The following is a 22,283-nucleotide window of genomic DNA, read 5'->3' on the forward strand; positions in this document are numbered from 1 at the left end:
CGTTTCAGTGAGAAAGTAAGAAGGCGAACGTCGCCTGAACTCGTGTCCGTCTTTCCACCGAGAAATACGTAAAAGAAGTCATTGTAGAACAGGAAGCTTTTGAGAGCGGACGCCCGGGACGCTTGGATGGACTCCAGGCGCGCGCGGTGCACGCCAAGTGCGCGCCATGTGCGCGCCAGTGGACGCCGAGCGCGCTCCAGTGGACGCCGAGCGCGCTCCAGTGGACGCCTTTGAGCGCGTTCCAGTGGACGCCGAGCGCGCGCCAGTGGACGCCGAGCGTGCCACCCAGCGCACGCCAGGTGTGTCGCCTGGCTGAACGTTTCTGTTGAACTCTTCAAGCTCTTGTTTCAGATATGGGCCTAAAGAATGTTTACCTCTACCTCCGGTGATACCTTCTACCTCACCTGCAAAGAATGTGAAGTAGGCAGTGCTTCGGAGGAAGTTTAAAGTGAACAGACAACTTCTTCTTCGAAACCCAGCAAGACATCGGGTTTCGTGAATTCAAGAGGTCTCTGTCAATTAATATTGCTTTTCGCATAGGTGGATGGAGTTAAGGAAAGCTCAAGGGAAGATCTTGTTTGCTCTACCGCAACCTTTGCCATTCGGCCAATAAATTTAAGTTGCCACTACCGCAGTCAAGACTTTGCGATAAGGCAGTTATGGGTTATGTAAGGCTCGATGTCCTGCACGTCAGGACTCTCGGCAACGTTCAGTGGGATTCTTGCAAAGGCACTCATCAAAAGGACGCTCTTCAGGAAAGCGCAAGACAGGACTTCCTTTGCCATACTGCCAAAAATAAATTTTAGCTTTAGCAGGCATTAGTTGTGATACGGGAGAGGAAGCTGGTTGGAGAGTTTCTTCCTCTTCCCAGGATAATTTTGCAAGCTTTTTTAGCCCATCTGAAAGGGTTTTTCAGATGATAGATTTGTTAGTTTCTAGTCGGGACCTACGCTGCCGAATTGAACATCGTCGTTTCTACCTGCCGTAAGCCCAGTCTCTTAACAGGGATTTCTTGCCCCTTCCTCGTTTGAGACGGGGAATCGAAAAAATTAAATGCTTGACTCCCTGGATTACGTTTTGTCAATTCAGTGACTTTCCCCCATTGACAATATACTTTTGTTTTTGTCAAGTAAGTGGGTATCCCCCCTCATTGACAAAATATCTCTTTGTCCCGTAAATGGTTAGTTCTCATTGACAAACATCTCATAACTTGATATTGCGGAAGCGAATAAGCTCTTATTGACAAGATTCGAAGAGCTCTCATTCGTCATTCGCAGAACTCGTACAAGAATAGACTTGTAGACTACGTCAATGAACGCTTTATGTCCAGTAACATAAGAAGCTTGAGCTGACTGCTTCGATTCTCTTAAGTTTTGTTCATGAAACTTGCCTGTCAGATATGTATGTAGCTGTATTTCCGAATTCAGCTATATATATGTCTGCCAGGTAAGTATGAAACAAACAAAATTTATTGTGATATAATTTCATATTTGTTCCTTGCGTTAGTTTTACTTCTGGTTGGTTCAAGTCACATCGCTTGCTGTAGTTACCTCTTCGGATGGCAACCGAGAGGTCTATTGTCTATTTTAAGGACATGTAATCGTTACTCCCTGCAGCCTTCCAGGAGTTTCCGATTTATCTTTTACCGTTGTATGGTAGTGTTCTGACGACACAAACGCATCTATATATTTAGCGTTTTCTGTTTCGCTTAAATATACCAGCTTGAGAGTCTTTCGGCTCACAAAAAAATAACGGACCTATTTCTTCGTAGAATAGGGTAGCTGGCAACCCAGACATAAAGTTAAGAGACGGCGTTCGTAAGCTGCTGGCTGCTGCTGTCACGCTGTGTCTGTCTTCCAGTCCAACCGAGCCAGTAACAGATCGGGCGCTGTCATGCGCCCGTAGGTTACGTGTCTCTCTCCTGCGGGATGACTGACTAACCGTATCTCTGTGCTGGCGGTTACGTCTCTCCTGCGGGATTGACTGACTAACTGTAACTCTGCCCTACAATCACGGACTTTAGCCTAAGATTGAGGGGATTTCTTACGTGAATGAATAAACGTTTGCATTCGTTTTGCCTTACTATGTTCAACAGAGTTATCTCTTAATCCTTTCGGTGCTCGTTACCGCACGGTATAGAACTACGAGTCTACCGCAACATTGCACTTTTATATGCTCTCCTGCTTAGGCAAAGCGCAGCCTTATTAGGGAAGTAAGCATACTCGGGGTAGGGAATGGATGAGCTTGCTGGGGACCATTTCCTTCCTGAAGAAGTTTGTTTCCCCAACTAGACTGCAATTCAGACCACAGTTTTTTCCTACCGGGAAACTGAATATTATTCAAGATCTAGGAATGATTCTGAACATCTCTCAGTGCGTTTATCACCTGAGGTGATAGAAAGGAAGGTGCCGGACATCTGGATAGGGTTTCAGATGTCCTGGATCTTAATCTGAAAGAAGTAAAAGCGATTCGGTAGTCCCGCCAGTCCTCGTAACGAGTTTTGGGAACCAGTGGTCCAGATCAACTCTGATATTCCACAGCTCTCTCATATCTTAAGAAGTATCTTCTCTCGGTCCCTGTTCGAGTTTACGAGAAAGCCTATTATAACAACAGGCGTAGAATGTAACGATCCTCTAGAGGTTCGTTACCGGATTGCGAAAGTCCGTTACGAATCGTCTCGATCGACGGCAGCAACTATTGACTTCCGAGTGGAATCTTTCTTTAGAAGTAAGTTGAGAGTTGTGGAGACTTTAGGACGCCCTTTCATTCTTCTCTTCGATATGTTGAGGACGAAGAGGCTTCTTCTCTGCTCCCTTATTCTCGATCCGGGATCGGTACCATTAAACGCCATCCTATGATATTGAACGGGGATGGATATTTAGTCTCTTTTCCCCTTTTTTCAATCGCTTAGGAAATGTAATAAGAGGATTTATGACGTCACAGGGAGCGACAATGACGCTGATCGCCCCATGTTGGCCTTCAGGATCCTGGATTCACAGAGGTCACATCTTCCTAGTTCACTTTCCAAGGACCTTTTTCCGAGAGAGTCGGTCTACTCTAACTCGAAAGGTACCTATAACCTCTCCGCTCTGAGTCTTGACTACGTTCAGGCTATCGAGATGTTGACAGGAATAAGATTACCGTCTTCCATTTCCGTCTGAAGAATGGGATAAGCTGGCAGTCACAACTATTAAAGAATACGCAAATATGTTGTTGACGGCCTTTGGGCTCAGAGATTTGCGTCTGTCAAACAACAAAGCCCTTCACGATCTTTTGAGTTCTGTGGAATCTCGAACCTCGCTCACCCACCCATCTACTTTTTGTCTCACCTGTTTTCTCGGAGTCAGACACTCGTGCGAGATCAGGCGACATATAGTAGCCCTGAGTTTCTTGTTGACGAAGTCGGTTTGCGTTTATACACCCCCGATGATCGTGTAACATGAGACCAGGTTGGACTGTCAGGCATTCTTCCTTCGGGACTGAATCGCCTTTTTGCTCCTCGCTCCTTTCTCCTGGCACCAGAAGCTCGAGTCAGGAGTTGATTCGCTGACGACGTTGGGTTGCGTTGATACACCCCCAAGGTTTGCTTAGATTGAATCGCCCAGGCAGTCCAGACACTCATCCTTCAGCGAAGAATAGTGCCTTATGGTCTTCAGGGTACAGCCTTGCTGTCCTTGATTCGTCTGACTGGTCAACTGGTCGGTCACCTGACTTTAGTACAGACGGACTGACTGTGCATGTCCAGATCGAAGCTTTCAATATGGAACTTAGACGTAGTCTGAAGTTCTTGATGTCAAAGCATTCGAACCTCTCCTACCTGTTAACTTCTTGCATGTGATCAGGAAGGCCTTCTTCTAACCACCCTAGATACGACAAAGAGGGTTAGTGAGATTTTAAGCCATCGTCACAAGTTTTGGCTTTAGAGAACACAAGGCGGTGTGCTAATCTAACCCTTCCGTTGTGGCCTAAGAATGGTAAACCCGTTTTGTCCTTGGGCCAGGAGCTTGGAAGCAAGGATGGCACAAGTTAGTGGGCAGGAGCCAGAGAGAGTCCTGTGCCCTGTCGGGTCTCTCAAGTTTTATCTACATAAAAACTCAAGAAAGTCGAAGTCAATCGGGCAATCTGCAGTGGTTCCGAAAAAGACCAGACTTGCCCATATCGAAGAACAGCCTGGCTTTAGTGTTAAGGAGTTCTTTCAAAAATGCTCCTTCATTGTGTTTGCACAAAGATTGAAATCTTTTATCTAAATGCTCACGAGGTGAGGGCGCGGCCTCGGAAGCATTTCAACAGAGCATGGCACTCAGAAACATCCTGAGTACCATGTTTTTAGCGAAGCAACTCTGTGTTCACTTCACACTCCCTGCGAGATGTGAAGATGGCAAATGAGATCTGCTGCTCGCTAGGGCCATACATGTCTGCAGACACAATCTTGGGGGCAAGAAGTACCAACTCATCCTATCCTGTAGAAAATGGTTAGGAAGAGCTCTTAATTTAGTTGTTGAGTCGCCGACAACGGCGACTTCTTAACTCTTAAGCCTTAGTTAACACACCTTAACTTTGGCTAGGTTGGTCAGGTGGTGATATATATATATATATATATATATATATATATTATATATATATATATATATAGTATATATATATATATATATATATATTTATTTTACTTCTTGGCCCTCATGGTATGGTCAATATGGTCTAGTCACGTCGTGGTCTCGCCCCTGTTGACATATCATCTGGAGTGCACCAGCTATATAGGTCTCTACCTCGCTGGCAACTCTAGTAGCACAAGCAGACTTACGTGGCAGTAACCACGAAGCCAGCTATGCTAACAGGTGGAACCAAGATGTAAATCATCTGCATGCATTTGTTTCCCAAAATCCTTCTATTCTGTCCCTTCCCACCTCCAAGTGGGATTCAGCTATATATATATCTGACAGGTAAGTTCATGAACAAAATGATATTGTTATGATACAATAAAGTTTGTTCATACTTACCTGGCAGATATATATAATCAAGTACCCACCCACCTCCCCTCAGGGGACAGTGGAAATAAAAATTATGAATAGAAAATGGGAATGGTTCCTGATACCCGCCTCCCAGCGGCGGGAATGGGTACTAACCACCTGGCCGACCACTGCGTGTGTCGGAAGTTTTTAAAATTCTGTCGGACTTCAGAAAATACAGCTATATATATATCTGCCAGGTAAGTATGAACAAACTTTATTGTATCATAACAATATCATTTTTAAAAGAATCTGGATTATGCATGTTTAACCATTCCAGGGCTCCTATGTAGTTGTGTACCATAAGTAGGTGGCTGTCGCTATACAATATTGTATGTACGTATAGCTTAAATTATTACTTGAAAAATATTTTTCAACTCATAAGTTGAAACATAATTCAGTTTGTATTAATAATTTTCATGTTGATTTTGATTTTATTGTAATTAAGGTGCTTGATAATTCTCAGACCCTTTTGAGTCAGTCATAATTTTCTTTTCATCCATTTGTGAGGTATTTATGAGGAAATTGCAGTTTATCAGGAAAGATACAGTTATGTAATCATATTTTGTTTTATAAGAACAAGTCCTTTGTGCCAAATGTTTGAGATTGATAATTGAGAGTTATGCCCAATTGGTCTTGTAAAATGATCTTTAAAGTTATTGTTAAAATACAGTTTTATGTCACTAGCAGTTTAATAAATTATTATATGGCAATATCTTATTTTCCAGCCGAAAAGATGAAGCAGAGCGTGGCATTACAATGAAGAGTTCGTGTGTGTCACTTGCGTATAGTAAAGGTGATGAAAAATACTTGATTAACCTTATCGATTCCCCCGGTCATGTAGACTTCTCTAGTGAGGTGTCTACAGCCGTTCGTCTCTGCGATGGAACAATAATTGTCGTTGATGTGATAGAAGGTGTTTGTGCTCAAACGAAGGTGAGGTAGCTTGAGATGATTTATTTGAATGTAGCTAATCTGGGTGATGAAAACATTTTGTCTTTTTTTTTATATAAATTTATGTTTCACTTATATAACTGACCCGGTGGTTACATATAGCTGTCGTCTCCTGACGTCACGGCAGAATTTGAAATTCGCGGTAGCGCTAATGGTTTGACAGGTGATCCCTCTACTCCCGCCCTCTACCGGGTACCGGGAACCATTCCAACAATAAATCAGAAGTTTCCTGCCGTCGGAACCGGTAACACGGTTCCTCTGCTGGTTGGAATTTGGATTTGATCATCTTGGTTTTCTCCTTTTGGTGATGTACCTTGAGTTTACTGATCTTTTTGATAGCGCTATAGTTATTTTGGTTTTGATATTGTTGTCCTTTTTAGGAATTATTTTGAATTCTTCACGATGTCTGACACCGGCTCTGTTCAGTATAGGGTGTGTAGTAGTGGGTGTAAGACTAGACTTCTTAAAGCTTCACTTGATCCTCATTCTACTTGTGTTAGTTGTAGGGGACGTGAATGTTCTTTTGAGAATACGTGTGAAGAATGTAAGCTCTAACATCTCATGAGTGGAAGGCACTGGAAAGTATATGAGAAAGTTAGAAAAAGATAGAATCAGAAAGGCTTCACAGAGATCTTCTTCTAAGTTAGTGAGTAGCCAGGATATTCCTCTGAATTCTATTAATCCTGTTCCTATTAACCCCGTAGTGGTTGCTCCTGCCCTCGAATCTGTATCTCCCGATCCCGATCCCGTGTCAAGTATTTACGAGCCGATATGGACTCGAAATTTGTCTCTTTCCTCACCACTATGCAGAAAATGGGTGAGACAGTGCAAGAAGTGGTAGTTAAGTGTGATAAATTACTTAGTGCAAGTGTAGTGGAGGAGGTGGTTGTTCGGCCCGTTCGTTCTTTTTCCTAGGTCTAGGTCCCCTGTCAAACTCCCCAGATCCTGGGAGGAGGCATGCCGAAAACCGAAGGGAGGCGAGCGGGACCTGCTCCCGAGCAGCCGCAACCCCCTCAAGCAATCCTGTAGCCGTATCCCAGGATGCTGTCGCTCACCATTGGAAAGGTGTTGCGAGGAAGTGTTTTTTTCGTCAAGTGACTCTAGTTCAGATGTTTCCTCTTATAGAGGTTGGCGTAATAAGACTTCTAGACCGCTGAAAAGGTCGCGCGATGTTTCGCCTGCTGCGGTTCCCAAGAAGGTGGCGGCTGCCGAACCTTCTTGTAGTTTTTAGGAGGAGCCTGAAGCCTTTTCTCCGGCGGTTTCGATTTATCGCCCTTCTCTCATAGAATTGGAGAAGCCGAACACGCACACCCCTTCGGAGCCCTTTCTCCAGAGCCTCCTCAAGCGATAACTCCTGCGGCTCCAGACGTTTGTGGATCATCCTTCTACACCTCCCGCGCCTTCTACGTCGGTGGATCCTCAACCTTCGGTGTTTGAACAGATGAATGCCAAGTTAGGCAGTATCTTGGAGCTTTTTGGCAAGTCTCTTCGTCCCGAATGCGCTCCCGACCGCCTTACATCTTCCGCAGACTACTGTGCAGTCTCTTCGCAGGCTCCTTTGCAGTCGCCTCTTCAGGCTCAGACTCTCCATGTGACTCCTCTTCAGACGCCACTTCAGGCGCCTGGTCGGACTCCTTTCCTGACTCCGTCTATGGCGCCACGTCAGGTTCTCGCTCGAGCGCCACCTCAGCCGCCAGCGCAGCCGCCAGCTCAGCCGCCAACGCAGCCGCCAGCTCAGCCGCCCGGATACGTCTCAGTACAGGCTCAGACGTCTTCTCCTGCTTTCTCACACCCTCCTCGGACGCGTCAGGGTGTGACTTCGCCGAACAGGATTCCTCTTCCGATGGAATGTTCGCCAGTTTCGTCGAAGGAAGCTTCGGACTTGTAGGAAGAAAGAGAAGGACTTACAGAAAAAGACAAGCATTTGTCGGGGTATAAACTCCTTTTACGATCTTTCGTTGACAACTTTGGAGATTCTTTTGCGCCTTCCGTTCCAGTTTCTCCTAGTTCGCAGTGGAAAAAGGACAGTAAGCCTGACTCCTCGTCCTCGTTCACGCGTCTCGTCCTCTCGATTTCGGCTAAGAAAGCGATCAAGAAAGTTAACGCTTGGCTTTTGGAGAAGAGGGAACAGGGGAAAAATGTTTTTTTGTCTTCCCCCTTCGAGACTTTCGTCAAGGAGCTGTGCTGGTATGACACTGGAGAAGTTTTTTCCCTGGGTGTGACTGCCTCCGCTCAGGGAGACTTTTCTAGTCTCGTGGACTCTTCCCGCAGAGCAGCCCTTAATACTGCTAAGATTTTCTTTTCAACAAATGAACTGGAGCATCTTTGCAAGAGTGTTTTCCGTGTTTTCGAAGTTGTTAGCTTCCTGGATTGGGCCATTGCTTCGCTGGCCAGGAAAGTCAAGTCATTTGGACTTTCGGAGGAGCAGTTGAAGGATTTTGCCTCGGTACTGGATTGTATCGATAAAGGCATCTGTGATGGAGCTTCGGAGCTCGCTGCCATTTTCGCCTCTGGAGTGTTGAAGAAGAGACAGCTTTGGTGCTCCTTCTTGTCGAAAGGGGTTTTCATCGAACCAGAAGTCTGCCTTGCTCTTCTCTCCTTTGGACAAGAAACACCTATTTCCGCAAGAGATTGTGAGCGAGATCGCTCAATCTTTAACACAAAAAGCGACCCAGGATCTTTTATCACAGTCAGTGAAGAAGCCCATGGAAGATAGCTCCGGTTCTTTCTGCTTCTCGGAGTGCTCCCTCCACGGAAGCTCCTAAACCATTTCGAGGGAGAGCTCCCGTTCGATCTTCCTCCAGGTTTCGTGGGAGAGGTAGAGCCTCTTCTAAAACCACTCCCTCTTCCATCAAGAAGTAGGCCCGTAGTCCTCCACACAGCAGTAGGAGCCAGATTACACCTTTTCTGGCAGACCTGGTTTCATCTCGGAGCGGATCCTTGGACGGTCCAGGTCCTGAAGGAAGGATACACCATTCCGTTCATCAAGCACCCCCCCTCTCACAGAATTTCCTGTGAATTTGTCAGCCTACTCGGAGAACTCCGAAAAATTTGCTGCCCTCCATCAAGAAGTTCTCGCCTTACTGGCAAAGAGGGCCATAGAGTTAGTGGACTCTCCGCAGAACCAGGATTTTACAATCGCCTTTTCCTGGTAAAGAAGGCCACGGGGGGTTGGAGACCGGTGTTGGACGTCAGTGCCCTGAACGTCTTTTTTTGAAGACGAAGTTTTCTATGGAAACGACCCAATCGGTATTAGCAGCTCTTCATCCTGGAGATTGGATGGTTTCCATAGACCTTCGGGACGCTTATTTTCATATTCCGATTCATTCGGAATCGAGAAGATTCCTGAGATTCGTGTTCCAGGGCCAACATTTATCAGTTCAGGGCCTCTGCTTCTGCCTGTCGACAGCTCCACAAGTGTTCACCAGAGTTCTGTCGTCAGTAGCAAAGTGGCTTCATCTAGACGGGATACGAATATCCATGTACGTATCTAGACGATTGGCTTCTCAGGGCAAGGTCCAGACAGAAGTGTGTGGAGGACCTACAAAAGACTTTAAGGATGACGGAAAGCCTAGGTTTGTTAGTAAACAAGGAAAAGTCATGTCTCACTCCTTCTCAGGAGATAGTTTATTTAGGAGTGAGACTGAATTCAGTTCTTTTTCAGGCTTTTCCGTCTCGCCAAAGGATCGACTCATGCCTGAACAAAATAGACGATTTCTCGTCGGACAAACTTGCTCGGCGAATCAGTGGATGAGCCTTTTAGGAACCTTGGCTTCATAGAGCAATTTGTAAGTCTGGGCAGGCTCAACATGAGACCACTTCAATTTTACTTGAAGCAGAAGTGGCAAAGGAAGAAGTTCCCAGACTCCTTCGTGTTCCCCATCTCGGAAGGAATCAAACAGGACCTACTTTGGTGGAAATCAGAAGGAAGGCTAGAGGAAGGCTTGTCTCTAAGCCAGTGAGCCCCAACCTTACTCTTTTGTCAGACGCATCGGACAAAGGGTGGGGAGCTACTCTGGGAGAAAGGAAGTGTCGGGACTTTGGCAGATTCATCAGAGAACCTGGCACATAAATCTAAAAGAGTTGAAGGCGATTCATTTGGCTCTAATGCACTTCAAGACAGAGGTAAGAGGGAAAGTAGTGCTGGTTCAAGCAGACAACACCACGGCTCTCTCTTACATCAAAAAACAGGGGGGGACACACTCGTTCTCTCTGTGCGAGGCGGCGAGAGACCTACTCATTTGGGCGAAAGAGAACAAGGTTGTCTTGAGCACAAGATTTATTCAAGGCTCGAAGAATGTAAAGGCAGACATTCTCAGCAGGAGAGGACAAGTCCTCTCCACAGAGTGGACGTTACATCCTCAAATATGCAAGAAGCTTTGGGGGATTTGGGGATGTCCTCAGTTGGATCTCTTCGCCACAAACAAGACAGCTCGTCTACCACTGTATTGCTCCCCAGTTCCAGACGAGGAGGCGTTTTACAGTGGATGCCATGCTTCTGGACTGGTCAAATCTGGATCTGTATGCCTTTCCACCTTTCAAAATGCTAAGATTAGTTCTGGCAAAGTTCAGAGGTCATCAGAACGTCAGGATGACTCTGATAGAAACACCCCCTTTTGGACCGGCCAGGGAATGGTTTCCGGATCTACTACTGCTGTTGACGGACTTTCTGAGAGAGTTACCGTTAAGGAAGGATCTACTCAGACAGCCCCACTTTCTGAGGTTCCATCACAACTTGTCCGCTCTTCGACTAGTCGCCTTCAGACTGTCGAGCATCTCCTCAGAAAGAGAGGATTTTCAAAGAGAGCTTCAAGGGCTATTGCTAGACCCAGAAGAGAATCCTCTGCTCGAGTGTACCAAGCTAAGTGGGTCCAATTCAGAGCTTGGTGCAAAGAAGAAGGAATTTTGTCTTCTAAGACCTCTATAGCTCAGTTAGCTAACTTCCTTCTTTTTCTTCGTGAGAAGAAGAAGCTTTCTACCCAGACGATTAGGGGTTATAGAGCTATGTTGTCTTCTGTGTTCAGACATCGAGGATTAGACATTTCTAATAATCAAGACCTCTCAGACCTGATTCGTTCCTTTGATACGACCAAGTACAAAGGAGTCAAGAACAGTAGCTTGGAACCTGGATGTAGTTCTTAAATGGCTGATGTCAGATAGATTCGAACCGATCTCCTCTAGTTCTTTTAGAGATCTGACCAGGAAGACCCTTTTTCTTTGTGCTTTAGCATCAGCTAGAAGAATCAGTGAGCTGCATGCTATTGATAAGAGAGTTGGATTCGCTAAGGGCAATGCCATTTGCTCATCAATGCTGGGGTTTTTGGCTAAGAATGAAAATCCCTCACGTCCTTGGCCTCGTTCTTTCTCTATAAAGAACATTTCGGAGTTAGTGGGGCCTAATGAGCCTGAATGTCTTTCTCTGTCCAGTGAGAGCACTTAGACATTATGTGCAAAGGACCAAAGGTATAAGAGGTAAGAGTGATAACCTGTGGTGTTCAGTGAAAGATCCTTCTCGTCCTCTTTCTAAAAATGCGCTCTCCTTCTTTTTAAGGAATTTGATTTCTGAGGCACACGGACAATGTCAGGACTCGGATATCAAAGTGTTTAAAGTCAAAGCTCATGAAATTAGAGCAGTGTCTACGTCTATGGCCTTTAGACGTAATCTGTCTTTGAAAGACATTATTAAATCTACATATTGGAGAAGCAATTCTGTCTTCGCATCTCATTATCTGACAGATTTGCAAACCACATATGAAAATTGCAGTACATTGGGGCCATTCATTGTGACTGACACGGTATTGGGTGGAGGGGAGAGAAGGATGTATCCCATCCTCACTAACTTTTCTCCTTGATTATGTTTTTTGTATTTTTAAGGTTGTCTGAAGATACAGGGAGTTTTTTGAGTATCTTTCAGTCTTTTAATGTCTGGTGTATTTCTTAAACAGTTGTGGTGATCCCTCGTTTTTCATTGTATTTTGTGGTGATTTGTACTGCGCCCTGAGCAGGGGCATTATAGTCTTGTCCGTTACGGTCACGTCCTCAACGGCAAGTACTTATTATTGTGTCCGACGCACGGATCCATATATCCTGTCGGTACAATAAAGGCCAGCAGACTACAGAGGGGCAGTAACCACTGAGTCAGCGGTCTTTAAAGGTAAGGAACCTATATCTTCGGATAATTCCAACAGTTGTTATTTTAGCTGCCATTGTCCCACCACCTAAATGTGTCAATCAGCTATATGTAACCACCGGGTAAGTTATATAAGTGAAAATGACATTTTTATAATAATATAAAGTTTCACTTATACTTACCCGGTGGTTACATAACGAAGCCCGCCCTCCTCCCCTCATATGGACAGGTAGGCATGAAACTTCTGATTTATTGTTGGAATGGTTCCCGGTACCCGGTAGAGGGCGGGAGTAGAGGGATCACCTGTCAAACCATTAGCGCTACCGCGAATTTCAAATTCTGCCGTGACGTCAGGAGACGACAGCTATATGTAACCACCGGGTAAGTATAAGTGAAACTTTATATTATTATAAAAATGTCATTTTTTACTAAAGGAACCTCTCTTATTTTACGTGTGCCCTAATTTATTCATAGGCCATCATTAATTGAGCAAAATTTGACATAACTAAATGTGATACTCAGGTAATAGATTTGTCAGGGATGAAGTCACAGGTTTAATATGAGTAAAGAGGGCTGGATATATATAGCAATAGTACTCAAAAAACATGGTGACCATCAGTGTACAAAATTATCCAGTTTAGACACTAACTGGCAATCCTGACTGACATAATTACTGGACTGCATTGCCTTTGCTGAGTTCTGGTTAAAGTGCCAGGTTGCCCTACAAAGAAGAGCTATCTTCATTAATAAACTACGTATTTATATTTCTGTCAAGGGCTCATTAGTTTTGAAAGGTAGATGGAAAAGAGCAAAGTCCAGTACAGGATATTTTTTGTAGACCATTGTGGCAAGTTGATATTGAAGTACGTACGTACTTCGTGGTCTCCCATATGCTACATAGATTGATGCAGTTCCTTATAAACCCAAGAAAAGTTTATGCAATAGGTTAGAGACCCAGATTTTCTAGTCATCAACAATGGCAGGAACAGCAGCAGGGGATACAGCACTCCAAACAGGAGACTGTCATGCAACATCCAATTGCCAGTGAGATTTCCAAGCTTTGTTACTGGGTCACCTTCAGTCAAATGATTACAAGTTCCTGATAAGTAGCGTGCATCACTTTTGAGTGGTCTTCCATATATAGATAGAAATATAAGTAGGATCTGGTGCTTTCATGATTGTTAAAATCAGCCATATTTTCAATTGACTAGTGAAATTTAATAAGTTTTTTATATATAAAAATGCATTGATATTTTTCCATTGTATCCATCTGGTGTTCTATAATGGAAAATTTGTAAGTTCATATTTACATGAAGATATTTTACTTGCTCTTTCTCTCCAGGTTGTCTTACAGCAGGCTTGGGTGGAAAATATACAGCCAGTGCTTGTCCTTAACAAGATTGACAGATTGATCTTAGAGACAAAACTAAGTCCCATTGACTGCTATTATCACATTGCTCAAGTTTTAGAGCAGGTTTGTATTGCGTTCATTTAATGAACTTTAGTCTGCCATTCTGCATTTTGAAAACATAAAGATTCAAAATGAATCCTAACTAGTTGATGTAAGAATCAACAAGTATGGTGAAGATATTGAAAGTCATGCATGATTTTTTCTTATTGAGTTATCCCAGTTAAGAGATTGTCTTTTAGAAAGGAGAATCTCTCTGTTTATGAGTTCAGTAATGTTGGTATAGAAATTATGAACAGTAACATTGATACTATAGTCTGTACTGTACATGAACTGAATTCATTGTGGGTTTTCTGTCGTTATACTTTTCTGGCTTCGTTCACTTGATGTAAGACAAATAAAAGTAAATAAGCACCTAAGTATGCTAGAGGAAAGTAATATCAAGCATAGGCTTGGCTTTTAACATTACCAGTGAAGGCATAATCCAATACTTGAAAGATTTTGTATATTTCAGGTGAACGCTTACATGGGGGAATTGTTCAATACAACAGTTTTGGGAAAGACTGCAGAGGAGGTAGAAAGGCGTCAACAAGCGGAACGGGAAAGGAAACACTCAGAAAGAAAAATCTCAGAGTCAGAAACAGCACCAGAAGCCAAACAGATTTTTTCGGATTGGGGAATCGATCAAGTTGATGACTCTGACTTTTACTTCACTCCTGAGCAAGGCAATGTCGTATTTGCTAGTGCATATGATGGTTGGGGTTTTAGGTAAAGTATGGCATTGTTCATAACTTTTGCAATTACCATTTGTTTTGACAAAGTTTAGTATTAAGAGTTTATGGTGTTTGATAGTTGGATAAAGTTTTTAATCGCGCAGTACTAATATAAAAGTTGTATTTATTGCTTACAAATGTTTAGGATACTAGGTTGGAACTAAGACTGCATGTGATAGTTTCATTCAAATTGTTGTTGCTATTATGACAAATACCAGGAAATAAAGTTAGTTACTATGGTTATTAATCATTGAAACAAAATAGTATTGTTTGTTATATATTGCTCATAATTTGTAAGTAGCAGGTACAGTGCAGTCTTTTCTTCATATCTTGCAGTGAAACTGAACTAGACACTTTGTTTTCTAGGACATGCACTGTTGTAATTTTTTTTCTTTATATCTTTTGCAGTATTGCCCATTTTGCTGAACAGTTTGCAAATAAATTGGGGATGAACAGAACTGTGTTGAATAAAACGTTATGGGGCGATTATTACATCTCTTCCAAAGGGGGTGAGAAGAAAATAATGAGGGGTGCTCGAGATAAACGGAAAAATCCCTTGTTTGTGTCCCTTATCTTAGAAAATCTTTACAAAGTTTATGATACTGTTATGAGCAAAAAGGTATGTGGCATGGTTTTGTAACAAGATATACATGGTTTTTATTTTTTAATGGACTAATGTATGGGATATTGATAACATTTCTCTTGTATGGCTAGAAATCAATTTAATAGAAAATATGGCATTACCATTGTTGCATTTAGCAGCTAGAAATTTTGTATTTTAAGTTTAACCATATTTTTTATGTATTTTGGTACTATAAGGATTTCCTGCTTTACCAAAGAAAGCCCTGTAGTGGAGTTTCAACTCGTCTTCTTGTTGTGCATGTAATTTTTAAGTAGGGAGGAAGTAATTTTTCATTTTACCTGGATCTCCAGATGTCTGATCCTCTTTCATACCATATGAAAAAAATAATACATAAGGCTTTCAGAAACTTAAAATTGTTGAAGTCTTCCAAATAGCTTGTGGAATGGTGTATGTGATCCTCTTTATTAAAATCAGTAATATTGAGGCAGTTATCTGTTTGTGGAATACATAAACTTTTTGTAATAGATTTCATTTTTACTGTGTTGGCTTATGGTATTTTACTTAACCTTCAGGATAATATTGAAATAGAAAAACTTGCTGGATGTTTAGGAGTCAAATTACCAGTTCATGTGATAAAGTCTACAGATCTTCGAGCAAAATTGAATGTGCTATGCAACAAGTGGCTTCCTTTAGCCCCAGCTATCTTAGGTGAGTCTGTTGTTCAGTATGCTAACATTATATTGTCCTAGGCAAGTCTGTTTTTAAGTAAGTGTTAAGTTTTTCTATTGCTGTTCATGTTTTGTAGCCAGTGGAATGAAAAACTTGGTAATATTTAAAGTGGAATCATTGTACATGCTGGGAGGTTTGTCACTTTATATTAATAACAAGCTTGAGAAGACCCTTTATTATGCTCAGAGGTCTGGATAAACTAATGCTGTATAATAATAACCTTACATTGAATTATGGTTTTGATATGTTTTGCTGTCTTGTATATTAAAAGAAATATAGGATGTTATTTAAAAATTGTATGTCAGCCATACCAATATTTTTGAGGTGTGAAATAATTAGAATGTATATTTCTTAACTTTTTTTCTAAATTCATTTCATAATTTTCGTCTGATGATTTTTTCCATGTTACAGAAATGGTAGTGGAACATTTGCCTAGTGCAGCCAGCATCAGTAAGGAAAGGGCTATGAAGTTGATGTGTTCAGCCACTCAGAGATTTGATTCGCTTCCGGAGAAGAGCCAGGAACTTCAAAATGCATTTGTGAAATGCTCCAGTGATGAAAATGCTCCTCTTATCGTTTATGTGTCAAAGGTAATGATTTTTCTTTTGTTAGATTTTTTATTTCAGTAATATCTCCTTGTATTTTAATAATTTATTTACATTTTTTCCATTTATTTATTAATTTAATCTTCTTTCTGTATTTCTCGTTACCTCTTTTTACTCGTTACTCTTTCTTCTGTGGAAGTTTGAATTTCGAGTCATGTGCCCTTGTGGGCTTGTTCCATATGAATATGGTTCATCTGCTGAATAATGATATTAATAAAAGAGAGAGAGAGAGAGAGAAATCGTTAATGACTTTGATAACTATGGTATCATAGTTTACCTGTAAGAAGATTGAAATAGAAATATATACACCAATCTTGACCCTGCCTTTGAGAATAACCTCCATAGGCACTCTGCTAGCTTGTTTAGGTAGCACAGAAAAAACCGGTAGTAAAAAAATAGAGAAGACTCTCTACAAGCCTAATGCTGCTAAAGTAGCTATTACTTTTTATAAAATAATAATAATAATAATACAGGCAACCCGCAGTTAACGGCGTAGTTGCTTAGTGGTGAATCGGTTTCATGGCTGTCATAAAAAATATTCATTAAAAAAATAAGGCATTTTAAGGTATTTTTATATCACAATTTTCAGTTAACAGTGCCGCCAGCACCGTTTTGTCTAACAAGCACATACATTTGTAATAATACCGTTCAGACCATAAAGGTTATGCAAATGATATTAAAAAATTTGATTAAGAGTTATTACATAGGTATTTGGGTAAAATATATGCCTCTGACGCTGTTCTATGCTGAAAATATAGTTAAATAAGTGCAAATTTAGCTATGGATGTGTCGATTTATAAATATACAGGCACTCCCCGGGTTGTGACGGGTCTGGCTTACAACATTCCAAGGTTAAGGCACTTTTTAATTATATTCATCAGAAATTATTTCCAGGGTTACGACGCCTACAACACTGATCTGGCAGAAGAAATATGACTACAAAAATGCAAAATAATCAATATTTGAAGGTTTTTTTTTATGAAAAATGCAAGAAGAATGCAGTTTACATAGTTTTGAATGTACCCAAAGCATTAAAAGTAAGGTTTTTTTAGGATTTTTGACAATGTTCTGGCTTACGACGCGTCTCGAGAATTGAACCCCCGTCATAACCTGGGGACTGCCTGTATAATTTTACTTATTGTGCCATTGCGGGATTACGGTGCCGTTTGACTAGTCCAGGGCGCTGTTAACTGGTCTAGTATTCCGAAAGAAGGTGTGCGGCGACTGTAGGCTTTAAAATATTTAGCGTCGAGGGCCGCCTGTAATGTCAGTTGGCAAAAAAATACTTTCTGCCTTCATGCTGTATCTGGTGATTTTTGTTGAGTACTAAGTATATTTTGCAGTTACCCACCAAAGTTCCTTATGGAATGGATGCTGTAATATGTTATAAGGCTGCTCCTTTTCTTGTTTCTTGTAGGCTTCGTTGCAACATCAAAAAAGTTTTTTAATGATCACTGTAGATAGATTATTCCTCATCATGCATGATTGTTACAGCGTATTCATGATCATGGAAACTGTGCTTTGCTTAGATTTATCAGACATCAAGTATTTTTGCTTGAATGCAGTAACTTACAATATCAAAAGTATGTTCCTCTTGGGTATAAGTTATTACTTTACAAATACCTGTTTAACCGGTTGTAAGCTGATTAAACAAGCTCTTAAAGCCAAGAGTTGTTCTTTTGGGTTTGGTTACCATGTTGCTGATGGAGGAGACTTGGTTAACCCCTGTTGCACTTAACATACCTTCACTCTTCTATTAGACTTGCAGAAATAAGAATCTTGTCACTTCTTATATTTGTTCGTTCTGTATGGTCTTTGGTATTTTATTATTTTATTTCCTTTTCATCAATATTTTAGAGGTTTGTGTTAAATTAATGTAGCCAATTCCAATATTTTAAGAATAGTATATATATTTTAATGTGGTTGTTGTTACAGCTTCAGTGCTGGCTAAACTATCCATAATTTTGTTGCCTTTTCGACTTTGTAATATATTGTATTTAATTTTGGTTTCTTTTTCCTGTATGCCCTGTAGATTTTATCATGGCTTTGTGTATTTTAAATGATTTTCTGAAATGTTTCAGAAATTTATTTTTCATAGTAAGGAGTTATACAGTGCAGTATTTTATTCATGGCACCCCTAGGTTTGGAAAGGATACTTATTATCCAGGAATCAGGTTGTTAATACTGTATAGAATTCTTTTTATATATTAATCACATAATGTTTGGTAATTGCATTAATTTGCATTTTGAAACTATTTCATTTCAGATATTTTGCGTGCCAAGGAAACACTTCCAAGATGAAAAGTCTGAAGGGAATAAAGGGCTCTACGGGCAGAATGTAATGAGTTCAATTTCAGAGGAGGAGATGGCTAAGCGCAGGGAAGAAGCTCGTCGCATGAAAGAGGCAGCAACAGGAAATTCTGATGGTAGTGGTATGTCATTTTGATTATATGGTGTGCCAGTGGTTGAAACAGTGGAAGTAGTAGCTAGAAGCTAAAGGATTTCTCCTCTAGGAAAACTGCATGTCTCACCTCCCAAGTTTTTGGTAGATGATAAAAAAATATATTATTATTAATCTTATTAACCCTACTCATATGAAACAAACCCACAAGAGCCTTTGACTTGAAATTCAAGCTTCCAAAGAATATTGTGTTCATTTGAAAGAAGTAACAGAAGGTAAAATGAGCTTCAATTTCCTGGATGGCACTATGTTAAAGGTTATGTATTTTAGGGGCATTTTACATAAGGAATTACTGTTCAGCACCAGTTTGACCAGTCGTAAGATTTACTAACAGGGTAGTTCGGCAGTAACTGCTTGTCCGATGTTCGGGAGTCCCGCCCGACTGGAGGTAAACATACCACTTTGCTTTCGACCGCCGTTGGGTGAAGACGTGTGCTCTCCTCTCTGCCCGCCTCTGTCGTGAGATTATCAAAGGTTAGGATTTCTACTTTTCAACCTGTTTCTCTTAGAATACTTAGCGTAGAAGTGATTGTAAGTATACTCCATTATTATTTTTGTTCTTTATTTGTGTGGAAGTGCATCACTGATTAACATGCAGTCCCACGAACTGGAGAGGCCTCCTCGCCCCCATCCAACCGGAGAGTGTGCCCTGGAGTGGGAGGCTGTAAGTGTGGGGCTTCCAGGTCCAGCGATGCAGTGGACCCTCATCCTTTATGTACCAGATGCCAAGGGCGTTAATGCTCTCAGTCATTAACTTGTGATGTTTGTGTCTCTTGGTCGGAGGAGCAATGGGAGTTGTACGAGAAGAGGAGGAAGCTGCGTAGAGCCACCAAGGTGTCTTTGGAAAGCTCTCCCTCGACACCTTTGGTGACCGACACATCATCTTCCTTTCTCCCTCCTCGTCAGCTCCTGCGTATGGCTCTCTCCCCTTCGGGGGATGTGTCCCTCTCCACCCCTTTGTTTGATTTGTCGAGTGCAGAGGAAGGAGGGCGACACCCCGACCTGGAGTTGTACTTGGGGTCTTCTGTCCGCTCAGGGTGGGATCCTTCCCCCCTCTGAGCGAACAGGAATCCCCCCCCCCCTCCATTAACCTTACTGTTGCTTCCTCAGGTGTGTCTGGCTCTGCGGGTGGGGATCTTCAGCAGGTGTGGCGCTCCCTGAGTCTTCTGGGCAATCCGAGTATTCAGGGGCTTATTCATCATCTGGCTGTAGCCCTGGTCACTCACGGGGTGGAGATGAGGACGACTACGACCGTCTTGACACCAGGTTATGCTGCTCCACCACACCTGGTGTACACTCAGCACGTGACTATGGTCACCCCTTCGGCTGCGGTACAAGCTCCATGTCGTACGTGCCCCGGAGGGAGATGGTTCCTCCTCCACCTGGATTTGCTGTCTTCACTCCGCCCCATGACTTCGAGTGCCCGAAGAGCTCCCCTTAGGATCGTCCTCCTGTAGCTGTTGCCATACCTGCTGCCTCTGTTCCTGCCCGTGGAAGTGCTGCCGGTCCCGCAGGTCCTTCCGGACAGGTGGAGTTGAGCCCTGTTGCCACCGCAACTGCCCCAGCTCCAGCCTGGATTGGAGACCTGTCTGCTATCTAGAGGAAGCTGACAAAGAAGAAGTCCAAGAAGAAGAGGAAGGTGTCGTTATCTTCATCTTCATCGTCGTCTTCTGCCGCCTCTTCCCCTTCGGGAGGGATACCTACTGCCCTTAGAGATGAGGCCACCCCTCACCTCACACCCGGTCCATCTTCAGACATACGTCCCTGGTTCTGCCAGGGACGTAGCACTGACACAAGAAGTAAAGACCATGCTGAGTAAAGGAGCTGTGGAGATCGTGCGAGATCAGTCACCGGGTTTCTACAGCCGACTTTTCCTGGTGGAGAAGTCTATGGGAGCTGGAGACTGGTGATAGATCTCTCTCCCTTGAACCGTTTCGTTCGCCAGACTCGGTTCACGATGGAAACAGCACACTCAGTGCTCGACTCCATCAGGGAGAACGATTTCCTGCTTTCAGTGGACCTGATGGATGCGTATTTTCAAATGCCCATCCACCAGTCCTCCAGGAAGTACCTTTGCTTTATCCTCGATGGGATGGTTTACCAATTCAGGGCACTTTGTTTCGATCTCTCAACCGCCCCACAGGTATTTATGCAAGTGTTCACTCTGGTGGCGGCTTGGGACCATTCGGTTGGGATACGTCTGATGAGGTATCTCGATGATTGGCTGGTCCTGGTGAGCTCCCGCTAGCAGTTGCTACAGGACAGAAATTGACTCCTCGACTTATGCTACAATCTGGGGATCGTGGTAAATGTCAAGAAGTCAGATCTCAAGCCCAAGCAGAGGATAAAGTACCTGGGCATGCTGATCAATACGGTAGCAGCACAAGTCTTCCCCGCAGACTCGCGGATCAGCAGGTTCAGGGAGGCGGCCAGATGGTTCCTGTCACAGCTCAGCAGTGGCAAGTTGTGATCAGTCACCTGTCGTCACTAGAGGAGTTAGTCCCTCACAGGCGTCTTCACCTGTGGTTTCTTCAGTCGAGACCGAAGGAGTGCTAGTCACAGGCACGGGATACACAATCCTTCCTGGTTCCTCTCATGGAGGAAGTAAAGGAGGACCTGGCCTGTTGGCTAGATGACAGGAACCTCTTAATAGGAGTGCCCCTGCGCACTCCCCCTCTGGAGATGCTTCTGTTCTCAGACACATCAACCGAGGGTTGGGCTGCACACATAGAAGAGTTGCTGGTTGCAGGAGTGTGGAACCATCACGACAGGCACCTTCACATCAACTTCCTAGAACTTAAGGCTGGGTTTCTCGTACTCCAAGAGTTCCGGGAACGACTGATGGGACACTCAGTGGTATTGATGAGCGACAACACCACGGTAGTGGCATACGTCAATAAATGGGGGCCTAGTGTCCCTCCCGTTGCACCAGTTGATGATGCAGGTGCATGAGTGGGCCAAAGCTCACCCAGTAGAGCTGTCATCCAGATACATTCCAGGCAAGATGAATGTAGTGGCAGACAAGCTCAGCCGCCAGAATCAGGTGATTGGGACCGAATGGTCTCTTCACCCAGACGTGGCGGAAAGGCTCTTCGACCTATGGGGGTGCCAGTAGTGGATCTGTTCGCCACCCGGCACAACAGAAAACTTCAGGTTTTCTTCTCAGTTGTGCCGTACCCATGAGCAGCTGCAGAGGACGCATTCCAATACCCGTGGGACAACCTCGTAGTCTACGCCTTTCCCCCGTTCTGCCTGATTCGCAAGGTGATCAGCAGGGTGCTGGTCACCAGCAATCTTTGGATGATTTTGGTGGCAGGCCATTTGGTATCCGGACCTGCTGGCTCTTCTCTCAGAGGCACCGCGAGAGATTCCCCCATAGCACAACCTGCTGTGTCAACTGCATGTAAAACGGTACCATCAGGCAGTACATTCCCTGTGTCTTCACGGCTGGCAGTTATCTACCATCTCTTGCGAGCGAGAGGCTTTTCTCACCGAGCAGCAACAGAGATGGCTGGATACCTCAGACAGTCCTCTGCAGCAGCATACCAGCAGGTAACGGATTTTTTCATCTTTCTTCGCCGAGAGAAGCTCCTCTCTGTCTCTGCAGACAAAGGATACAGAGCCACCCTGGCCC

General features: G+C 43.3%; 1 protein-coding gene across 2 annotated transcripts in view; it reads left to right on the forward strand.

Moving 5' to 3' along the window:
• Window positions 1-22,283, forward strand: part of LOC135225612 (elongation factor-like GTPase 1) — a 145,040-nt gene that overhangs the window by 115,411 nt on the left and 7,346 nt on the right. Inside the window, exons 3-9 of one of the 2 annotated variants that reach the window (XM_064264914.1) lie at window positions 5,735-5,942; window positions 13,433-13,564; window positions 14,013-14,266; window positions 14,680-14,890; window positions 15,427-15,562; window positions 15,995-16,173; window positions 18,455-18,620. In XM_064264914.1, coding sequence (XP_064120984.1) covers window positions 5,735-5,942; window positions 13,433-13,564; window positions 14,013-14,266; window positions 14,680-14,890; window positions 15,427-15,562; window positions 15,995-16,173; window positions 18,455-18,620 — 1,286 coding nt within the window. The remainder of the gene's footprint in view (window positions 1-5,734; window positions 5,943-13,432; window positions 13,565-14,012; window positions 14,267-14,679; window positions 14,891-15,426; window positions 15,563-15,994; window positions 16,174-18,454; window positions 18,621-22,283) is intronic. The other variant, XM_064264925.1, reaches the window with a different exon arrangement.

Source organism: Macrobrachium nipponense, chromosome 20 (assembly GCF_015104395.2).
Source record: "Macrobrachium nipponense isolate FS-2020 chromosome 20, ASM1510439v2, whole genome shotgun sequence".
NCBI lineage: Eukaryota > Metazoa > Arthropoda > Malacostraca > Decapoda > Palaemonidae > Macrobrachium > Macrobrachium nipponense.